A 24383-nucleotide genomic window follows, 5' to 3' on the forward strand; every position below is an offset into this window, starting at 1 on the left:
GGAGCGCATCGTCAGTAGTGAACCTTTGGTTCCTAGGGTGTTTCGGCCTTTCACACTATACACCCTCCCCAATGGCGGCCAGCGACAGGGTGTTCAATCCTACGCTTGCGTCCCATTCCAAATTAGTCATATGAGTTGCCTTGTTGTTGATAGCTAACATTATATAATAAACTTAGAAACGCAATGCAACACAGCACAGAGAGCCGGACAACACAAACAGCTAACGCCCCACCTGGCAGACCACGCTCCTCCAACGACTGACAAACAGAAAGACAGCGCCACTGTGTCGAGGCTTTAAATAGAGAGGTGGGGGGCAGAGAGAGGGGGGGGGCAGATGAGAGAGTTGTGTGGAATTCCAGACCACAGTGGCCGGAGGCAGGCCAGGCGTGCCGTTGGCTATTGGTGTTGCCCGGCTCTCTTTGTTGTGTTGCATTGTGTTGCTAAGTTGACTGTTGTTTTTTTCTCTCATTCATTATTTCCTGATGACGGTTGCTTGTGTTGCAATCGAAACGTCGTATTCTATTATTATTTTATTTTCTACGTGACTTTACCCAAAGAACCAAAGAGTGATTCTGCTATGGTTATTCAAATTCTAAAGAAGACGGGATCTTGGTCGACAAAAGCATTCCGGAATAATACGATTACTTTAGATTTCCCAAAAAAGTTCTAATCACTATAATCAGATCGAATGACAGGTTGACAATATAAAATAGCAATAATGTGGCTTTAAAAGCATAGATGAGTTGCATGAAAGATAAACAGTGTTCACCTCAAGGCCAGATGTGGACACTTGCCTTGAAGAAAAGAAAGTGAGGTTTTATTTTGCTCATAAAAGTTTGGTTGGCATTCAACAATTCAACTTCAATAATAACTGTCACAGTTTAGAGATACGGTTCAATTCACGAATTAATTCAGTTTTTTTCTGTTGTGGTGCATGTAGAATGTTTAACGGTATAAATATTAACAACACTATATTTTTACCGGTCTTTGCCAATTCACAGCAGGATGAAGGTCTGCCTTGCACCCCATATGTAGGTTGCAGCGGATCTCTGACTTGACGATATGTCACCACGTTCGTCAGTGCAAGTCGATGCAGAACTGGTTCTGATATCAGCACTGCACGTGAACCACGGCCAGAATTTGAAGTTGGGTTGCTTCGTCCATTGCGTGGTGTTGCTAACCACTATGCCGTCACTGCAACCCAGTAGTGGATCGTTCATGAACACCCATCTACAGCCGTGAATAATGATCCACTGCTGGATCAGCGACACGCTGCTCAATGTCTCGTGATGCCTTTATTTTCACATGAGTTCATTGAGCTCATCTCATGAATCCACGTCCATGGCAGTCCTACTCCTGGGTCTGTTCCTCGTTTTGACTGGCATTCCATCACGAAGCATGTGTAGCCTCCGAAACGTCGCGATTTTATTGTTTTTATTTTTTTTAATTAATTTTAATTTCATTTTGTACCTACGTGACTTTACCGAAAAAACTAAGAGTATATATTCCATCACGAGTCTCATCCATTGCCCTTCATCCCTTCTTACAATGTGATCATGCTCCCTGTTTAAAAACGTGCTTTGTTCGGCACGTTGGCATGTTGCTTTTGATGGTTGAGTTCCACTCCAACCTCTCGACCTTCTCTTTATTTCATAACTTTCATCCCCGTGCCTTGGTTGTTGGTTTTACCAAACAGGAAATGGACTTGGGCACGACTCATCGTAATAATGGGATGAGTCGTGCTCAAGTCCATGTGTATAAAAATAAAATGACAAGCCTTTATATCCTAAACTGATCTGTACGCCGTGAACTATTACTAACAATGCAGATAATAAGTTGCGTGGTGCCGCAGTTATCACATTGTGTTGTGATCCCGGCGACCTGAGTTCGATTCCCGGCTTCGGTTAACAGCAGTGGTGAGTGAAATCTAAACCGGTCATAACCCCTTCATCACCAAGGTACACTGAACAGCTTGGGTGAAGTATGGTCAAACAACCTCCATGACCGACACAATGTTGGGGGGGGGGGGGTGGGAGGGGTGGGGGGCTTCATTCATCAGCAGATTTACATTTTAAATTTACGTTTGGAATGCCCCGCACAGAATTCTCTCGCTCTTGAAGGGAAAGAATGACTCGGAGGTGCGAGGAACCACGTGCAAGCGGGGAAGGCGCCGTCAAATTCCCCAACATCGATGAGAGTTTCGATTTAAAGCTTTCGTGACTGCAGGGATTCATCTTCTTGGTTCTTTCGGTAAAGTCACGTAGAAGGACGGCTGCTTGCGTTGTGGCCGAAACGTCGTGAGAATTATTTTATTATGTTTTATTTTTATTATTGTATTACTTCCCTTCTACGTGACTTTACCGAAAGAACCAAGAAGATCGATGAGAGTGTGAGCTGTTCTCGGCTAATGAACGAGCGGTGGTTACAAGTGGGAGAACCCCGCAGCGCTCGGAGAGAGGCCACGCTAGCGACGGTGTGGACACTTCATCCCGTACACGTGGAACTGGTGGAAGCCCACATTTGCTGTCCTGCCTTGTCCTGGTGAGCCAGGGTATGAGCACCTCGATGCCCACGTCAGAGGTCGCAACCGGGTACCCGATACCCGTACCCTACCCGATACCCGGCTACCAGTACCCGGCCGGGTACGGGTACGGGTAGCCATTTGCGACCCTGGTGCGGCCGGGTACGGGTACGGGTAAGGAATCAAAACCCGTTTGCGACCTCTGGCCCACGTGTGTGATCCACCAAGGCCCTCCCCTCCACGGTGATGGATTAGAAGCGTGCGTCACACAGATTATTAGAAGAATTACACTCAAAGTGACAAACAAAAACCTATGCAGAGCTCTGGATGTGTTCCGAAAGTAATTGCACGCCTTTCGCATGGTTTTCTAAATGTTAGACATTGTGCTAAAAGTAGACAATTTTCTAAGAACTGGGCAGTGTTCCAACACTTTCCTAATGTGTCTGCACTATTATTTTTAACAATATAATGCCCTTTTTAGGGAGTCTCTGACAAAATAACTTTTCTTTCAGTATTGTATTTTTACTTTAATTTAATTTAGTATGTATCCAATATGCAATTTAAATGTGCTCGTATAACTAATTGCTTATGTTGTTTCTAGTCATCTTCTCCATGTATTCTACAATAATTACAATAGATTATGAGTACATGTATCTCAAGCATGACGGATTAAGTAAGTTAACGGTGCGTTGCAAATGAACAAAACAATTAGAAGTCATGGGGAAAATATTTTTAAAATGTGAGTAAAATTGAGAATACACTGCCATACTACTGTTAATTCAGGAGCCTATTTATAACATAGCCGTTGCCTCAAGATAGTACATCTGCTGTCTGCTGTTATGTATTTAAAGGGTAATCGTTTTGCATTGGCCAAAATTAGCCATATGTTAACAACTTAATAATGTGCACTTTACGTGATGGTTGGGGCAAGTTGTGAAAATCCATTAAGCCTATGGGTTCGTAAGACCCTCTGCTCAATTCCACATTCGGAATCAAAAGCAGTGCTTGTCTGCTTACTGCTATGTCGAGGCCCCAAACTGCCCATGGTTGGGTTATCATTACAAAGCAAACTGCACCTCACAGGCGGTCTACTTGATGACGCTTTAAAGACACGCAGTGGTGTCTGTCAATTGAGCATTCTTGAAACGTACCAATGATTATTCGTGTAAAGGACTAATACACTGCTTCCCACGTCTGAAATGTCAAATATAGGATTACATTCGGTACTCGCTACTCGAACGCTCTGGGCCCTGCCTATCTATATATGTGCGGTGCTACGTAGCCACCTCCTACAGCAAAACGAATGTCTTGCTCGAGATAATTTTAAATGCGTTTTAATCCCCTGGGCGGGCGGTGATTGACGGCAGTGGCTTTACCCAAGCCACCGCTGACCCACTTCAAGTCCTATTGAGACAACACAGAGGGGCAGGAGCCCCGGCAATTAATTAAAATTCTTACTATCTTGTAAACACAGCCACCCTGCACCGCGCGACCGTTTACTGGATTAAGCGTGGCCCTCATTAACACGAGGGTTTCGGGAAAGGCAAAAATCGAACCTTGCACAACTTGCCTGGGAGAGCATCAGTGGTTAAAGGGGCGGGCGGGGGGGTTGTTGTTTTTTTATATCGGGGAAAGATAAGGCGAGTGAACTGAATCGCATGGCAAGAACACTTCCCCGAATTAAAATGCATCCGCGTGAGCCCGCTGGCTCATCTGCGTCGGGATGGGATGATGGGTGCGAAAGAAATCCCCGCTCGCTTGCGCTAAAACCTGAGTCCTTTTACGCGGCTCCTGTCGCAAGCGTCGGAGCAAGTTAGCGCGGTTTTCGTCGTCGTCGTCACTGGGACTTGTTTCGAGAGTGCTGCGAGCTCTGCAGTAGCGTCGTGAAATAGCATCGCGTTGGGAAGAAGCAGAGACAAGGCATCCTGGGAGAATGGGCTCACGTGTTCAAGTGGCTGGCATGCGCCGTCGAGTTAAAACGTTGATGTTTTGGCCCTTTTTTTTACTTTACAGAATTATGAAATGGTCTATGTGGAAATTAATATATCTCACCGAATGTCATTCAAGGTGTAGAAATTAAAATTTGGTGATTATATTGGGAGGAGCGAATGTATAAATTTAAATTCGTGTGTAAATTTGAACAAAGGATTGGTGAGAGAGTTTTTTAATTAGACTCTCATAAGGAAATCCAATCGAGCGCTAATGCGGTATAAGTAAGGCCAATAGGCTATTCTCTTGGCATTAGGCCTGTAAATGGGTTCCGATGATGTTAGCTGCCCTTGCGACCATGGCACCCTTCAGTGGCTGCTGCTGGCGTTGCTTCAGAAGAACTGAAACTGAGTCAGCCACTCTTCACTTTAACAAAAGCACCCATCGACACCAACACAGAAGGCAACGCAATGACCATTGATATTATGTTAATTAGAGTAACATTTGGAAGAGAGGCAATTGTGATGTTCCTGATGGGGGTATACGAGTTCATTGTAGCCATAAGGTACTCATTAAAAACAAGTTCTGAGTATATTCGCAGGGTGGAGAGAAAGAGCAGAGAGACGGGGGAGGCCTTAATGGTAAGTAGTAATGAAGATAATGCCATTTGTATAGCTGCCTATTGTTGAAAAGAGATTGGATGGCCTTCCAGAAGGCTTTAGGGTATTATCATTTAGGCAATATTTGGAACATTTCAATCAGGATCTTCATCTAAATGTCCTCATTCTAGCTATAATAATAAGGGAGATTGCCATGGTGACACGGCTAGTCCAATGTGTCTACTTTGTATCAAATTATAAATATAAACATCCCATTTGTGGCGAGTCACACGTGCTTCCGTGTGACTGCTCAAGCGTGGGTCACTTGCTGTGGAGTTCTCCAATGTGCGCAGAGCCCACTGGGTAACGGATCTAATACATCACATTTGCTCCATTTGAGCACTGTCAAATTTAAATACTTCGTAATTGTTATGAAGCGCAAAATGCTTTCATTGCGACTGCATGGAAACGAATGCGTTTTAGGAGTTTACTGTGAACAGAGCAGGCATTTCAAGGTGAGCCAAACAACCAAGTTGTATGCTTAAAGGAAAACTGACATTTTACATTCATGATGATTTAAAGTGCCACCCCCACTACTTAAGTAATGCATGCGCAGGAATTGCCCTAATTCACTTGGGCCTTATGAATCCACCAGTCTTAATTCTATGCCACGGGTTATTTATTGTGTTGCCTTAAAGGCAGAAGAGACATACATGCACATTACGGGAATTCATCTGCTTTTGTACAGACTTTCCACAGCTATCTGACCATAGAGACACATCATTGCAGAATTAACAAGAGTTAGTGTCCTGTACTCTATATGCAATTGGCAAAATTGCAACTGCGGTTGGAAATCTAGTTAATTCCGCATTGTGCTAACCACTCTGCCACCACTCCCCTATTGCACACATTCGGCATTGGAAAGGAAGAGACCCCCATATCGAGAAATTTGGAACTGCTCTCATTGGACGCTCATTTTTTTCAAATAGTGCAGCCTTTTTGCAACGCACATTTTGGTAAAAGTATAATCTTAGCTAAGATTCGCTGCAAATTATTTATTACGACTGTTCGGTCATAGCATTCGTCACTTGCAATGTTTGCACTGACTTGTTAAATACAATAGAAAGAGGAGTTATTCTTTGATCAATGAAAAAGGGAAGTTTTACACTCGATGACAAGCACTCTTCAAACTCGCAAAATGTATTAATATGCACTGTCTATAAGGCAATGTGATGAACGTGTAAAGTATATTCAATGTGTTTTAATCTTCAAAGCGGATGAGGCGTGAAACTGCTGCTATTATGAGTCGATGCTTCTCTCAACTTAAACCCTCTTTAGCCCCCACCACCCTAGCCCCCCCCCCCCCCCTTAGACCCCACCCCCCTAGCCCCCCCCCCCCCTTAGACCCCACCCCCCTAGCCCCTCCCCCCCTTAGGTGTCCCCCCTTTAGCTCCCCCTTAGCCCTCCCCCCTTAGACCCCCCCTAGTCCCCCCCCCTTAGACCCCACCCCCCTAGCCCCTCCCCCCCTTAGGTGTCCCCCCTTTAGCTCCCCCTTAGCCCTCCCCCCTTAGACCCCCCCTAGTCCCCCCCCCCCTTAGACCCCACCCCCCTAGCCCCCCCCCTTAGACCCCACCCTCCCTAGCCCCCCCCCCTTAGGCCCACCGCCCCTCTAGGCCCCATCTCCTTAGCCCCCCCCCTTACCTCTTAGCCCCCCACCCCCCCGTTAGCCCCCCCTCAAGTCCTTAGACCCCGCCCCTTCCTATTCCAGCCCCCCGCCCCACCCCCCCTTGCTCCACACACGGGGTTAGGGGTTGTTGTGCAAGTGCAGCGTTTCGAGTTCAAGGGCTGGGTTTGGGTTTTCGTCAAGGGTGTCTCGGCGATGTTAACTCCCTCGCCTGGTGTACAGGAGGTTCGTGGGTTCGACCCGCTACCCTAACGCCTGCGGTGTATTTGGAGTTTGCGAGTTGTCGTCTCTTGCGCCGTGGCCGCGTGCCATTTTCCTCCGGGTCCTTCGGTTTTTAAATCCTTTATATTAAGTTCACTTGCTTGCGCGCTTACGACCGTGCAAATCTTTCGGTCGTTTTTTAACCCACTTCCCGTGATCCAATCGAGCTGACATTTTGCGCACAGACTCGTTGTGCGTGACAATTTATTTTCGTGAAAATGTTTTTCCAAAATTTTACACTTTTTAGGGAACAAAAAAATTTAATATTTAATTTAAAATACCAATGTGATAAAAATGAAACTCTTACTCAAGAAAAACAGAAATGAATAATAAAATAAAACCGATGCCACGCATATAAAGGATTTATAGTGAAAAACTTTGTTTTTACGGGTTACTTTTTTTTCCCCTCCCTCCACGTTTAGAATCTCCGTGCGGTTAGAGGATTTGGCTGCTGTAAATGTCCACGTGATACGTCACTTCATTGAGATGTCATTTGGGATAGGCAGGTCGCTACCTGGGAAAGAGCTCTATCGCTCAGTGGGCCTTACCTGATACAATTAAAATAGTTTTAAGTTTATCGTTAGGACGGCTTCACAGCAATGACCAAAATCCCTCTTCGAGAAGCAGTATATAATAATAGCTTGTGTGAGGTTGATTAACATCAATAACTCCAAGTCCTCTGTCAATTCCCTACTGTATGAAAGCCTACTAATGCCATGCGTCCATGGGCATTGTTTGACCATACTTCACCATACTGCTCAGTGTGGGATTGCGAAGGGGTTGTGCTCAGGAATGTTTTTCAGAGCCTTCTTCAGATATCACTCACGATTGATGTCAGCTGTGGCAATTAGAACTCAGATTGCCAGGTTCAAATTGCATTGTGTAACCACACTGCCACCACTCCTGCCAACTGCTCATCAGCCGTAACTATCCACTGCCGGATTGCATGTCTTCCTGTGGTACAACACTCCATTGAGCTCCTGCATGTGAGCTCATCTCATCCTCTGATTCATATTCCTGCCTTTGGCTGCAATTCCACAGATATCGCCAATCGATGTCCTCCCTTGGAGCGATGTGTAGTACTCGATGTTGTATTGACAATACTAAATAGAATTGGCACGTAACATTAATGAACAATACGTGTGTTAATTTGTATTCTGAAAAAATAGCTGGACTTCAAAAAGAAACTAATTTTGTAAACGAAGCATTCCAAAGCCCAAATAATCAATAATATGGATAATATGGATATAACATGGATATAAAAATGTACCCGAGTTGGTCTTAGTCATATTCTTTGTGTCTGCTTGTTGAATACGCTATGAGGATCAATTATTATTTAGTGATCTGCTATGTTGGCAGCGGTGCACAAGCACAATTAACAAAATCAAAACGAAATCTCAACACGTGAATCAATGACACTGCCTCAAAAGAAACATACAAGAGGCGACGTTTCAGGAATTTTACGTGCTATGAAGTTGTATTCAGATAATGTCAGCTCACATTTGTTCATACTGCAGAGTGCATGACCGTCCTTTCCTCTTTGGGCCACACCATATTTGCTGAATTTGCATAGCACCTCCAGATCTCTTGAGACACTCAAATAGAGTCCTGTTCCCAGTGTCGAGTGTAAGAGTGCTGACTGCTGAAGTTTTGAAGATGCATGTTGCTTGGGCTCCTGGTGGTGTATTATTTGCGAGTTGACTGCTGGAGCAATATTTTAAAACCAGACAAGCGTAAACAAACGTACAAGTCTAAGGGCTGTGTGGCTTCTGATCCATGGTATAAACAACATTAGAAGATAACGGACCTTCTGCAAGCCCTACAGATCGTTCACGTTTTATTTTCAAGAAAATGCATTTGTATTGTGAGCAGAATACAAAAAACCCTATCATGTATTCGGCTTCATAAGGTAATCGTGATCGGCAGGCAATAGTAGTATTACACCATAAGTTATTTAATAAATAGTACCTTACATGTGTTTATGTATTTCGGCTCATCCATACTATGTTCAATCAACACGCTGCGAATCAAAATACTTTACTTTTTCCCTTGCACTGCTTGATTTTGGAATCTTCTCCCTTCGTCGATTTTTTTCCCGAGCTCTTATAACCTTGCTACATTCAAGGAACATGTTAAATACTCTTAGGTTTTTTCGGTAAAAGTCACGTAGGTAAAAAATAAAATTAATAAAAGTAATAATAGAAATAAAATAATAAATCACGACGTTTCGGAGGCAACACAATTCTCCGTCATCAGGTGGGACCGTCACCTGATGACGGAGACTTGTGTTGCCTCCGAAACTTGTGTTGCCTCCGAAACGTCGTGATTTATTATTTTATTTCTATTATTACTTTTACAGTATTAATTTTATTTTTTACCTACGTGACTTTACCGAAAAAACCTGATAGTATGAATCCTTGCAGTCACGAAAGCTTCAAATCTAGAACATGTTAAATCTTACCCAGTACAAATATCGACAGTGCTCTTTGTTGCGAGCCAACTCATGTTTTGGGGCTGTGCTTAGCAACTGTTTAAAACAAATTAAGCGAGCAAGAATTATTTTCTCATAGGGATTATCCCACCCATGGTTAACGCATCTTCTTTCAACGAAATTTAATCTGCTAAATAAAGGGCACAGTAAATTGGCTTAAAATGCTTACATCAGGATTTTATCAACTCATAATAAAATATATAAACTATACATTGAATGTGATGTGTTACTTTATGAATGCAAACACATTAATTCCGTTGGGCGATACCGCCTCCTGGCTCCACAAATATGTCAGAACATATTATTGTTTTCGCGACATAATTTTTTATAACAGAGAGAAACGGACGTAACAGAGAGAAGACTCAGGTGGCTGTGACACGTGCGCAGAGCGGAGCCCGAGCCCACAGCGCAAACTGCCCTACGGCGGACACCACGAGGGAAAAGATCACGAGGCAGGCCGTAGACGACCTGGCGACGGCACCGTTCACGACCAACTAAAGACCATGGGGTCTGTCTTGGGGTGAAGCAAAGAAGGCTGCTCGAGACGTGTGCTTGTTGCGGCCTTGTGCTCCACGGGGAGCGAAGAGGAGTGAGCGACATAATTGTGGTCAACTAACCTCATGGTTAGCCTCACACTTGGCAAGGCCCAGTAGAAATGTGCAAGTCTATTTAAAAAAAAAAATCTACATTTCAAAGTAGTTGCTGAATATAAACGCAGCAGCAGCTCCAACACCAGCAGCCTCAGCAATAGAGCCGAAATTATATTCATGATGGAAATTAACTGATGCTTTGCTTTAAACGGCAACATTTAATGTGATTTAGTAAAACAAGATACAACCCATTCGGTTGGAGATCAAGATTCATTTAGTGGTTTTGCTTTGTCTCATCTTGTTCTTTGCTATTAACCATGCTCTACCGTGTGTAATAATAAGCCAATTAGGTAAAAAAAAAACCTAAAACAATAAACATTCACAGCTCTGTCATGTTCCTTGCTATGTTTATATCAAGAACATATCCATGGCACCATTGTAAAATCAGATGCCAGTTTCTGCTATTTATGAAACAAAAAGTGCGTTTTTTTGCACGAACACAGAAACAAAGACAACAATAATAATATCGGCAAGATGTTCTTGTTGGACTGGAATTTCTGGTGACACTAGCGTGGGAATGTTTTCAGGGGATGCGATCTTGACGTGACGTTACGTAAACGCAAAAAATAGAAAAAGCGGATGAAGGAAACCAACGTGCCAAGGTCACCGAATAACAGGATGCGTTCTGACTTCTGGTGAAGAATAAAACAAAAAAACCGGCGTGCACATGTCGATGATGCCACAATGCAGAGCCGAAACCACTTTGAGCAATGAGCCAACATCCATTTTGAAGCACCGTGGTTTGTATGCCTTTTGTACATTTCCAGGAATGTTCTTGGCGCGTTGGTGCCTCTTGATGATAAGTGTGTGCAACACGTGATATTAAAGGCTCAGGGAAATTGTTTACCAGTCACTTTTAAAATGTATTTCCAACCCTTTATGAACACCGTGCTGGATCACAGCCTTCCAGTGCTGTGTAGGTCATGGCTTGGTTTTGACTTTAAAATCTGTTCCACGTTCGCGAAAACCTAATATTCTTATACATTTCATTCTGCAACCTAATTTGACATGTACCCATTGAAAACAAACTTTCCCACTCGTGATGGATAAACAGAAAGAGAAGTATGTCAGTAAACTGCAGCATTAGCTCGATGGAAGGTTATACCTCGAGGCAAATGTAATATTTATGCAGCGGTAATTCAGAATGCACACTATATGTCAGAGTACGTGGCATTATTAATGTAACAGCAATTCAACATACAAAATTCATAATTTAAGTAGGAAAACAAATTTAACACCTCGGACACGTTTTAGCATATGTAACAAACACATGTACAATGGTCCGGATATATAATGGGATTCTAAGTTTAACACGTAGGCTTTTGCGACCAATATTATTCATAATAAAGGGGGTTTTTTTGGACGTTAAAGTGTGTGTCTGTTGTTTTTGTAGTGTTTCAAGCTTCCGTTAACCTTACGAATCAATGATACAACGGCGCAACTTTATTGCGTTAACACTGACATTGAGACATCGCTCAGGTTTCTGCTCTGATTTTGAGCTTATGCGTATGGACATTAAATTATAGTTCAGGGTGGTCAAGATGTCTTGTGACCCCCATTTAAATCTTCAAAGAATGTTTTTCGTGCACCAATGGGTTTGAAAACATACATGAATAAGCAAAGGGGAAAAAAACCAGAGGTCAATTAATTGGGGGTCACAAGACACCTGGACCATCCTTTACAGTGCTTTTTGCAGCCTATAGCACCTGTTATGCATGGTGCTCTCCCATCTCAAACTTGCTCAGACTGAGATCTGACTAGATTGGGCGCATTGCGGGTGCCTTGCAGGCCACCGGCTCTGCAGACACAACTGTACAGGGTGGTCCAGATGGCTTGTGACCACCCCCCTCCCCCCCCCCCAATTAATTGACCGCTAACATTCTTGTTCCTTTGCATATACATTTCTGTTTTAAATACATATTACTTAAAAATATATTACGTTTTAGAGAATTAAATGGGGTCACGCGACATCTGCAAAAACCCTGTACGTACATTCATTACATTTGCTCTTCTGGGTCAGAACCAAATTTCGATTTAGAGCTTTCGTGACTGCAGGGATTCATCTTCTTGGTTCTTTCGGTAAAGTCACGTAGAAGGGAAATAATAAAATAATAAAAATTAAACATAATAAAATAATTCTCACGACGTTTCGGCCACAACGCAAGCAGCCGTCCTCAGGTGAAGACCAGGTCTGTCGGGGGGACAGAAGATGGGTCAGAACCATTTAAGGCAAATGTCTATTGAAAGGTAAGTTTGTCAAACAAATATGGGAATACATAACAACATAGGTATAATCTAAAACGCGTATCATGTATCACAATCCATGGCACTTACAAATACCCGGCCTGGTGGCTGGCATCGTAAATTTGAATACAAATCCTGGTTAGTGGCCATCCATTGAGTACGTACGCATGGAGGGGGGATGGAGGGGGTTTAACCCAAATGCGGTCGCTTGCATATGGGGGGGGGGGTCTACTGACAATGTACGCATAGGAAACGGGGGGGGGTGAAGCCTGGATAATAATTTGTCTACATTGGCCTTCAAATGAGCCACAGTTCAGTGTCTCCAGCTGTCAGACAACAAGTCCTGCCGGGAGAAGTGGGACTGTGGGAGAGGCGTCACTCGTGTGCCACCACCGTGCCCCTGACTGCAGCTATCACGCAGCTCAGCAGTGAGTCTGACATGGTCTGGCGGCCTGCCCCACCACGGATTACCACACATCCTGCGATCTGGCCTCGCTCCACACCGCCGCTGGCTCGAGGTTTTAGCTGCCGCTCTGTTCGTGCTGCTGCTACTACTGCTGCCCGGACTTCAGCACGAACACTCGTCTCTACGTCGGGCTACTGCTACAGCAGATGTGCAGTCGACGCACTTCACATAGAGACGAGTTCACCGAGTTTTAATTGTGTGTTTAAGATCACAATAGACGTGTTTTTGAATAACCATTCAGGATGGATGACACGGTCAAGTATAACTGTTTGTACAAAGCTGTGTGTAAAGCTAGGCCGCAAGCTAGTTAACAAGAACAACAATAAACTGATCGGTTATATGGGAGAAAACTAAGCGTGATGACACTACGTGTGAATATGTGACTGCTGATGTAGCTGCTAAAGCGTTGGCGAGCAGAAGCGATCTACTATCAAGTGCCTGACAACACATTCCTCCTGCGGAAGGAGCTGGTAGGAACGTTGGGTTGCTCGGTCAATGGCCAGGGTCAACGGCGGCGTGGTGTATTCCGCAAATATGGCCGACTGTGAGGGCGGGCACAAGCCGGCGTGAGTAGGTTAAACGTTGAGTTTTATAAGGGCACCACGGGGTGACCAGCCCCTCCCCTCCCAGCCCCACCCCCCACCCAGCCTCACCCTCCCCACTCTCCCCTCCCCACCCAGCCCCTCCCCACCGTCCCCATCCAGCTCCTCCCCACCCTCCCCTCTCCACCCAGCCCCACCCCTCCCATTTTTGGATTCACGACGGACGGACGGACACAATAATCCCCTGTGGGCTGGTGTAACCAGGAGGTCCCTACCAGTATATCCTCTCCTGCTGACGTGGACGCTTTAGCACCTACAGTCATGATTTCACACGTTAATGTTAGTCATCCTCGATTGTTTATGCGTGGATTAAATATCGGCTGTTCTATAGGATTCGGGGTGGGGGGGGGGTCAAGCGCAGTTGGGGTGGGGGGGTGTAAAAGTACGCGCGCGTACAGGGAGGGGTCAAGTTTTGACAGATTTTGGCGTACCTACTAAATGGATGACCCCTTAGGGGTTGACCCATCCCAGGACATCCTTACGGGGGCGATAAAATAAGTTCCACCTTGTGGGTAAGTCAACAGTAGTTATCCCATGGGCATACTTTGCCACCAGCCGTAGGAATGTGGAATTTCCGCCACTGGCGTAGTGCTGTACACGGATTCACAGCACCGCCTTCACGGTTATTTGAGCAGAAAAATACGTTTGGACTTGGAAATAATAATTTTGCGCTGTTAATTTTTTTAATTTACAGAATAGTAGTTTACCTTAATTGCGCTTCATGTGCAGGACAGCAATTACACTTGTTTAAGACGTTGCCCCTTCGGTTAAAAAGCCACCCTGTGTCATCCTTCATTCCCCACACTCCCAGCGAAACAAATCGTGACGCGGTGCGAGTGTAATCCAGCAGAGACCGGCACAATATTTGCAACCGTGTGACTGTACTGTGAAGATCATTAATTCATCCTGCCGATGAGCTGTTAAACGACCCTGCAGACAGCATCATCAGCAGAGGCATCATCGTTATTATCAGCAGCAGCAGCGTTAGAAGAACCAGGGTGGTCGTGGTGTTGGCGGGAATTGAGTGTGAGATTTGAGCATCGTTTGCAGCAGGGCGTCTTCATTTCGCAGGGGATATTGATTTCTTTCGAAGCTCCCTTCAACCACCACCACCACCCCCCTCGCACCCCGCTCCCTGCCAGGAAGCGGTGGGTGGAGGAATTGATGGGTTCGGAGGATTGATGGGTGAATATTTTCCGGATTTCAGCACTGGACAGCTCCACCTGAAATGAAAATGAAGCAGAGTAGCGTGCTCGTCCGTTACCTGCGCGCTAGACTCGGGGTTGGGGGGGGGGTACAGGGGGGGGGGGTACAGGGGGGGGGTACAGGGGGGGGGGGGGTACAGGGGGGGGGGGTACAGGGGGGGGGGGTACGGGGGGGGGGTACAGGGGGGGGGGTATGGCTCTTCTTGCCGGAAGCTGTAACGGCGCTTGCTCCTCCCGGCTGAGCAGACTGAGTCGGCAGGCGAAGACAACACGCGCAGGGACGTGGTTGTGCGTTTCCGGGGCGGAGATTCGCCAAAGCCAAACACAGCCCAGCCCCCCCGTCCTCCTCCTCCTCCTGCACCACCACCACCACTCTCGCTCACTCACTCACACCCACCCACCCTCCTTCTATCGCTCTCCAACACACGTGCCACGCAGACCCCCCACGCGTTCAACGCGCAGTAGGGCATCCCGGTGTTTGTTGGCTCTCCGTGGAATGACTTAAGACTGTTGTCAACAACAACACCACCGCCACTTCCATAATCGTCGTCGTCGGCAACAGAGGCAACAACGGCAGCATGAGCAGCAGCAGCAGCAGCATCATAATGATCACAGCACATTAAAAAATAACTCACGTGAGCAGCGTTAAAGGGGCGGGTGGTGGCTGCGCGACAACACGTTGATACACGCAGGATACCATAGCTTGCTACACGCACATGTTAGCCTGCAGCAGCAGCAGGTGACAGCTTGACTCATCCACGCACTGCTGCTTGCTGAGACACATACACACACACAGAGAGAGATGCGCGCTGCAGACAGAGGCGGCAGCGAGGAGAAGGCGAGGGACGAGGACACGCCAGCGAGCCGGCGCTTTGCGGCTGGTGCTCGCTGCTCGTGAGCGCTCCGGGGAGACGCGTCTTGAGACGCGTCTTGAGACGTCCAAGTGACCGTCACTTGTTTTCCGTCTCCTCCCCGTCGAGGCCCTGTCCTCCGTCCACCTCGCCGGCGTCTGACCAGTGGATGGCCGACGCCTCTGGCTCTGGGCATCTCGGCATCGTCTCTTCGTGCCGACGTCGTTCACGCTCCACCACCACCACCAACTCGTCGTCGTCGTCATCCTGCCGCTGCTCATCCGTACGCGCCACGACTGCTCGCCGCTCATCAGCGTCGTCGCGTTCCCGCTGGAGCGATCCCACAACCTCCTGCGCTCCTTCGCCCACCGCCTCGTGTCCTTTGCGCTTTGAACTATCGCCCCGTTTTCTGCGCCGCCGCCGTCGTCGTCATCGTCAGCGGTGCCTGGATCTCCTCGAGGGCTGTCGTCCACGCCAATCGTCAGCTCACTCTCCTGGTCGGACGCCTCCGCCTCCGTCTGCGCCGTTCTATCCTCCACCTTCATCGCGTCGTCTTCTTCTTAACCCGCGCCACCGGCTTCATCTTAAACTCGGCCTCCCCAATCTTGCGCACCAGAGTTTCACCATCTCCTCTTTCGCTCGTTCCAAGCGCGTCCCCGTCTCCCCGTCCACCTTCGTCACTCCCACCTCTTCACGCAGCGCCGTCTCTTCCTTTCCCCCAACTCCACCCTCCGTCTCCCCCTCCTCCGCCTCCCCCTCCTCCTCCCCCTCCTGGCCACCAGCTTCTTCTGCACGGCGCGGCCACTGCCGCCGCGCGCGGCACCCCGGCTCCATGCGCCGCCGCCTCGCAGCTCCTTGTCCTCCGCCTTCTACTCCGCACCCCTCTCCGCCTCCTCCTCCTCCTCGCCCTCCTCCACCTCCTGCCAACGCAGCCGAGGCGCTCGGGGCCCCAGGGCTGGAGGGCCCCGCAGGATGCCTCTGAGGGTGTCCTCTGCGCGACCCCGAGAGCGGGCCCCGTCCCACGGCGATATTGGGACCGGGTCGTCGCTCGGTGGCCCGGGCCACCTGGGAGCGCTCACCCGGGTGGGACCGCCCCGGGCACGCGCACGTCTCCTGCTCGCCCTGGGGGTCACTCAGATGGTTCTCGGCGGTCTCATCGTGGCCGTGAGCTTCGCTGCCCTGGCGCTCACCACGTCGGCCAGGGTGCGTCACTCGTGCCCCTTCTGGGCCGGCTTCTCGGTAAGTTGTCACGCCTGTGACTCGTCGATTGATTGCTGTGGCGTGCAAATTCGTTCGCTCGCGTTCCTCGGTTTCTTTGCCGTCAAATCACCGACATCCTTGGCGAGTACGTGGGTAAGAAGAAGATGACTGCCGGGGAATATACAGCACGGGCTGTTGTTGTGTGGACTGTGGCTGCGAGTTTGCTTGGAAATTGTAGTACGGCAATGGATTATTAAATCTATCTGTGCAGAGTTTGTGGTGTTACATCCCCTCCTCGAGTGTACGTAGTTCATCTCCAGGCGGTCTTTTTTTTTGACATGCCACGCAGGAGTGGAATTGTCCATGAATATCAATGTATGGTCAGGACGCTGTTGGAAAACTCTCGAAACTCGTTGAAACTTTGCAGGGTAAGTTAAAAGCGGCTTATTATATATTTGTGGAACTAGACTGCGGTTATTTTCGCCACTAAACACTTGTATTGTTTCATCGATTCATTCATTGTGTTGACTGAAGCTCTCTCTGTAGAGGGGCACTTTGCCGAGCTGCCTCGTTATTATGCAGTTTTTTTCCCCCCTCCGTTCAAAATCTGTCTCAAATGAGACTGTGACCCAGCTGTACCAACACCTATTATCTATACATATTTATATTTTCCCCCCATTCCAAATAACACACTGCCCTATTGGATTGATATATGGTGATACCGTTTTTTCTTACATTATTCATGAAAAGGCTTCCTTTTGATTGAGACTGTGAGGCCAGTTGGACTTTTACCTGGTTACAGAAAGAAAGGGTTTTGGTTTTTGTTTATTACAATTCCAAAAAAGGACACATTTCTGCACGGCACTTGTGTTTGTAAATTCTCATTCGTTCCATTCAAGTTTCTTTCTGAAATTCTTTGCTGTTCAATGTCGGACTAAAGTGTGTGGATGTTAAATTTCGATGTAAAGCTTCTTTCGTGACTGCAGGGATTCATCTTCTTGGTTCTTTCGGTAAAGTCACGTAGAAGGGAAATGATAAAATAAATAAAATAAAACAGAAAAAAATATGTTATTATTTTTATTTAATTAGTATTAATAAAAAATAAATATTTTATTATGTTATTTTTTTATTATTTTACTATTTCCCTTCTACGGGACTTTACCAAAAGAACCAAGTAAAATGCTGAGTATTATTACTCGGAATACTTACTATTATTAATAGACATTATTAATAAGAATTCGTAATAATAACAAGTAATTATTACATTTTGATTTAAAGCTTTCGTGACTGCAGGGATTCATCTTCTTGGTTCTTTCGGTAAAGTCACGTAGAAGGGAAATAATACAATAATAAAAATAAAACATAATAAAATAATTCTCACGACGTTTCGGCCACAACGCAAACAGCCGTCCTCAGGTGAAGAACAGGTCTGTCGGGAAGACAGCGTCTGAATGACGCTGTCTTTCCGTCTGAATGACGCTGTCTTTCCGACAGACCTGTTCTTCACCTGAGGACGGCTGCTTGCGTTGTGGCCGAAACGTCGTGAGAATTATTTTATTATGTTTTATTTTTATTATTTTACTATTTCCCTTCTATGTGGATGGTATCTGCGGGTATAGACACCTGGATTTATTCCCACAATGTGGATACTTTTTAAAAGCTGCGTCTAAAGGCACATTATCTTTATTCCGCTTATTCGATGTAGCTGTCCTTCTCCCATGGCCTTTCCTTCACCTTCGTCTTACAAGGCTCCTCGAGACATTAGTGGAAGGCGCCTTACACATACATGTGAATGATTATTATTTATTCTCGCTATTAATTTTCTAATTAAGCAGTCCCCTTGTGTTACAATAGTTTCCTTTCAATTCTATCAACCCGCTGGGATATATGCTGCACTTAATGAATACCATCAAACGTATGTTTTCTTTTGACGTTTTATCGTAAATTGCTTCAGTGAAATTGTTTTTTATTAGGCAGTGTAATGTGAACTTAAATTTCGATGTAAAGCTTTCGTGACTGCAGGGATTCATCTTTTTGGTTCTTTCGGTAAAGTCACGTAGAAGGGAAATAATAAAATAATAAAAGTAAAACATAATAAAATAATACAAATAAAACATAATAAAATAATTCTCACGACGTATCGGCCACAACGCAAGCAGCCGTCCTCAGGTGAAGAACAGGGCTGTTTTATTTTTATTAATTTATTTTTTCCCTTCTACGTGACTTTACCGAAAGAACCAAGAAGATAATGTGAACTTGTTATCCTCGTGTGGTTATGTATATTTAACACTTTGGCGACGAGCCCTTGCAAGTACACTATTGAGCACACTCACAATGTTATTATCATCGCTGGGTTGTTACGGTGTTCGCATTTAGTGCAGAGCAATGTATTCATCCGCTGCTGGATGAAGGCCTCCCCCACATCGTTTTCGGTGACGGGGGTTGTTTTTGCCCGTACCTCACCACGCTCGTTAGTGCGGCCTAGCAACGTGGATCGGCCGATCGTGGTCCAGCTGTCACTCGCCACTCAAGATCGCTGTGGCCGGGAATTCAACTGGCACAGCGCTTAGCCAACAGTGCGCTCACCACTGTGCCACCGCTCCACGCTTAATGCTGTACCGCGTGAAGCAACTTTATCTGATGATTTACACAGCATGCCGATATTGTACTTGGGACATTGATGATGTGCAGGATTACGGAGCACAGGTACTTTTCACGACGTACGGGGCTGTATGGGGAGGGGCATTGTGGAATTCGTGTGATGACCGTTGCCTATAATTACTTGCACATCCTCAGAATATACTTATTTCATTATATTAAGCACACCTCTTGTGTATATATATAGACGGAGCTTCCAACTCCTTAATAAGCATCGCTACTCCCAATGGAACGTGTCATCACATTACAACACATGCTTATACAACTGGCACAAGCTTTCGCACACTCAACGGCATTCATGTCGGTGTGTAGTTGAAGTCCCCAAACAAACAGAGGGCATGACAGTATCTCGCTATGGGGGGGGGGGAGATAATGAATCTGCCTTGGGCCAGGGACAAAATGAGGTTGATTTAATGGGCGATTAAAAAACCCATCTGCATTGAACACGCTACGTAATGTTTATAATATTAATGAATGCCACGCATCGCTTATCTTATTGTGTTTAGAAACTAGTGTTGAATCTTGACTTAAAGCTTTTGTGACTGCAGGAATTCATATTCTTTGGGTCTTTCGGTAAAGTCACGTAGATAGAACAATAAAATAATACAAATACATTTTTTTAATAAAGTGAATAAAAAATATTAAAAATATCACGACGTTTCGATCGCCATCACCTGATGACCTGATGACGATTGCTTGTGTTGCGATGGAAACGTCGTGATATTTTATTATTATTTTTAATTCACTTTATTTTCATTTTTATTATTTTATTGTTCTATCTACGTGACTTTACCGAAAGACCCAAAGAATATGAAATCTAGTGTTGGATATATAAAATGCTTCTCGGTATGCTGACTTGGCAGCAGAATTTTGACGTGGTATTATGATTATATTGCGTTTCAGCCTGATATTGTTTGACTTTGGTTTAATAACCCGGTATGCCATAGAGAATGGTTTATGTTTACTTCCTAAATTCAGTGCTCAGACATGCTGTCATTTCACATTACCTGGATGTTTTCAAACATCAGCACCACCATGTGAACCAAAAACAACCATTGGTGCTACATTTTATGCGTTTCTTTTTTTTTTATCAGAAAGCAATAAGTCCCTAAATGAAAACCGACCTGCACAATTGTTGCTGTACACTGCAATGTTTTTCTCTCTCCAATAAAGTGGCCAGAAACATGCCGTTTTGAGTAATGTAATAGTACAATTAGTCTCCACATGTATTCCCGAGACAAAATGCCCACGAATGTTTACTTTGGCCTCTTGTACGATCATATGATTACATAATATTGTACTTTAACGGTTTAGAGTGGTGGCATAGTAGTGAGCACACTGCACTATGAACCTGGCGACCTGAGTTCCCATTCCCAGGGGCGTGTGACATTTCTGCAAGTCCTGAGTAGCAGTCTCATTCACCAACCTGCATTGCCCAATGTGGTAAAGTGTAATACAATGTTAAATAACTTCCATCGTGCACTGCGTGCCTAGGCCTTGCATAAACGTAGGAAATTGCACTTGTCCGTACAACCCTTAAGGAGCGTACCTGTTCTGTACATAGAGAGGTGCCCGTATCAACTGTGACCTAACTCGGGTTTCCTGATTCGTACCTCAGGTTGCCTGTTGGCTCGTGAAGACTGCACCATCATTCTCCCCATCCAAACATCAACATTCATTTGAGCAAATGCGACTGACAGTCGGACAGGCAGCAGCCATCGAGAGATGGACAACTCTGGACCAGTTTTATCCTGATAATTGTTTTTTTACAAGGAGCACATGTTTGCATAGACCACAATACCTGCAGTCATAATGCAAACAAAAAAACATAACTCTGATAATGTATGCACTGTCCTTGAAGTTGATTGGCCCACACCCGAGACAGCTTTCCTTAGAGCCTAGTCTCACATGGTGTTGGACCAGATGACGCCAAAAGGCGCACAACTCAAAGACAATGCACCATCAGAGTATGAGAGCTCGGGGTAAGCATTTACACCATTGGAACCTCATTTGTCAGTAAAAAATATGATAATTGGTTTTTTACCCTTCTATCTGGCAACAAAACAGTTTTATACTTATGAGGGCTCATCAGCAAAGGATAGTCACCGATGCTCACTTGCCCCAGAGTCTGCCTCTGGAAACCAAATCTCCGCAGTCTTCAATTCCACAATTTGGGCCCCATTATCTTAGCTAATGTCAACAATGATTAAATATGCAAATAGGCTGTGCGCTCTTTACACATTTCTGCACGTTCTTTGAAACACAAGGGGGTTTCCCGTCCTGCACTATGATTCTGTTATGATGGGTTTTACAGTATTGATTGTGTAATGAATATTAAATGGCAATGTGTACTGTGCCACGTACGGTCGAGCTGGCTTGGTGCGCTCAAGCTAGGAATGGTACAATGAGCCGTGAGATCTCTTTTAGCAGGTGTGCTATGGACAAAGACGATATCATCGGTCAGATGGAAATTAATCTCAAACCCCTGCTGGTAAAAATCCGAGCAGATTTGCCAGCCAGATACATATAGTCGTTTCATAATCCATGAATCGTTGCTTAATAATCTGTCGCATATCGGCCTGAATATTTTCTTCCAAAATGCAATCTTGTATGAATTGTATTCTTAGGTTTTTTCGGTAAAGTCACGTAGGTAAAACATTAAAATTAATAAAAGTAAAATAAAATAAAGTTCACGACGTTTCGGAGGCAACACAAAATGTCGTGATCTTTATTTTATTTTACTTTTATTAATTTTAATGTTTTACCTACGTGACTTTACCGAAAAAACCTAAGAATATGAATCCTTGCAGTCACGAAAGCTTCAAATCTAGAATTGTATGAATTGCTCTAAATGTATTTTTGTAAGGATAGAGATGCGCATCGATGTACATTTCACCAGTATGGAATATCACAACTCTTGGTTGCAACAAATGCATCATGGCCAAGACCCCAACAGTGCTTATCAGTTCCTTTCTATCATTTATTTGCACAGCGCATGAAAGTGAAAACGGAGGCGAGCTTGAAGTCCTGTGCGGCATTCAAATTGAATGGCGGCATAAGGGGTGCAGTTTGATGTTCGGCGATCAATGTTATCTTTCGGGACTCAAGGTGGGTATTTGGTTATGAAAAACGTGACCTTCAACGCCACCGTGAGACGCTTGCTGTCTCTGGCCGTTCAAATGTAAAACGGGACCGTTGCAATTGATGTGGGTGCAGTTCGACGGCTGTGAATGCCTGCCTCGTGACATCGGCATGAACTGAGCAGAGGAATTTTAAACACTTTATTGAATGCCGATGAGCTTCCCTGACGCCTCTCCTTTATGTGCGACTCATCGTTTGTCTATTCGTACACCACACCCCGCGACTGTGTTATTAGTGTGTGTTTTATATAAACGAATGTGTAATGGGAGGTTTTCTATTGTACGTTGAACTTCTTTTGCCCCGTACGTAGCGAACCGTGCTAATCGGGAGGTGTGGGGGAAGGCACTTGTCAGGGTTGGCGGCTGGGGTTAGGTTTGTTCCGCATCTGCATCACGTTGCTTATGAAAAGTCCCCGGTCGTACAGTATGGTAGCTTTCTAAATACTGAAGCATTGTTAAGAGCGTTTAATTTTAGAGACGCTGACACCTCCAATGTGTGGCATTAAGGACAAGTCGCAGAGCTCTTCGTGAACGACATTAGCGCACCTCCCGTGCGCGTGATTTTAAAAGGGGTTTGTTTTACATATTGCACTCGGATTTAAAGTGCAAACGTTTTAACGCCACAAATATATTTATATTTGTTTGGCTTTGCAAGGCACGCGCATGTCCCTGTTCGTGTTAAAACCTGGGCAGCAGTGGTGGGCTTGTGCCAACCTTTGTGGGGGTCCTCGCCTTATTTGAGTTGCGTTAACCCCGCGTGTGACATAGCAACAGCAGAAGCACGCGGGTTCCGGGGGGGTGGGGTGGGGGTGGTGCGCCACTTTGCCAGCTATTATGGGCGCTCGTAAGCACATGGGCAACTGGGCCACACGGAGAAGCAAAAATTTGCCGACGAGTGTTTGAACATGAGCCGAGGTTCACACAGGACTGAAGTGTGATTGGCATTGCCCGTCTGGCATGTTGCAAAAACAGCACATGGATGACCACGTTGCTACTGCCCGTGAAAAAAATTATTATTAAGCAGAAAGAAAACCAGACCGCTTTTATAACGCGCCCGTTCTCATGCAAAATGCTGTTACCCGTTGCCAGATTGTGCATTTAATGGAGTAGTGTTTTTATATATATATGGCTTGTCATAGGGTGGGCATGCGAATTTGAATAATGTATACAGGGCTGTATATTATTCGTTCTCTTGGATATATTCATCAGTTTTAAGGGAACGCGAGAAAAAAAATCACGACACGAATGGGGCTGTGTGTAATGGTTTTGGTATGTTGCGCCGTAAAGCCAACAATCTGATTTTTTTTTCTTTCTTGTCACAGTAAATGGCCAAGTCAATTATCCTCTAATTGGCTTCCAGCTTGGAAAGGGCATCCCCAAGGTCAAATTTTCCCTTGTTCGCTCTCATTAAGTCGCCCGAGTTAAACGTGTGATATGATTGTGATCTTTAATTTTTTTTGACGTGCATCTCAATAGCTCGAGAAAAAATGTTACGTCGTGAAAACAACAGCCATTGCCTCGATAAAATGTGAAAAATAAGGAAAATATCACAAACGACCCTACATTTATGTGTGCATTATGCAATAATAGAACATCACAATGTGGGCTTTAAAAAATGAAATTGCATTCCAATGAGTGTGTAAATGTTAAACGTTTTTCTCCCCTACTGCTAAATTAGCATTGCCATGTCTGCATTTCAATACATTCCCTTACGTTTAGATGTTTAACGGTCTTTTATAGTATTCCTTTTGCTGTGAACTTCAGTTTGAACTACGTTGTAATACTCTAACACGGTGTCGCGTTCCTTGTGAACACAGAATACTGTAACAAATATTATTTGCTGTACTGTACGAAAGAAAGAAAAATCCCGTAATGTTACTTG

The 24383-nt window shown here is 45.3% G+C and overlaps 2 protein-coding genes across 3 annotated transcripts in view; both read left to right on the forward strand.

Moving 5' to 3' along the window:
• The window catches only part of TJP2 (tight junction protein 2), a 389609-nt gene that overhangs the window by 210269 nt on the left and 154957 nt on the right, over window positions 1-24383 (forward strand). The window lies entirely within an intron of this gene.
• The window catches only part of LOC144935528 (endosomal transmembrane epsin interactor 1-like), a 114156-nt gene continuing 106116 nt past the window's right edge, over window positions 16344-24383 (forward strand). For both annotated transcript variants that reach the window (XM_078862273.1, XM_078862274.1), the window contains exon 1: window positions 16344-16742. In XM_078862273.1, the coding sequence (XP_078718399.1) occupies window positions 16476-16742 (267 nt within the window). In that variant the 5' untranslated portion in view covers window positions 16344-16475. The remainder of the gene's footprint in view (window positions 16743-24383) is intronic.

The sequence above is a fragment of the Lampetra fluviatilis genome, chromosome 13, assembly GCF_964198595.1.
Source record: "Lampetra fluviatilis chromosome 13, kcLamFluv1.1, whole genome shotgun sequence".
NCBI lineage: Eukaryota > Metazoa > Chordata > Hyperoartia > Petromyzontiformes > Petromyzontidae > Lampetra > Lampetra fluviatilis.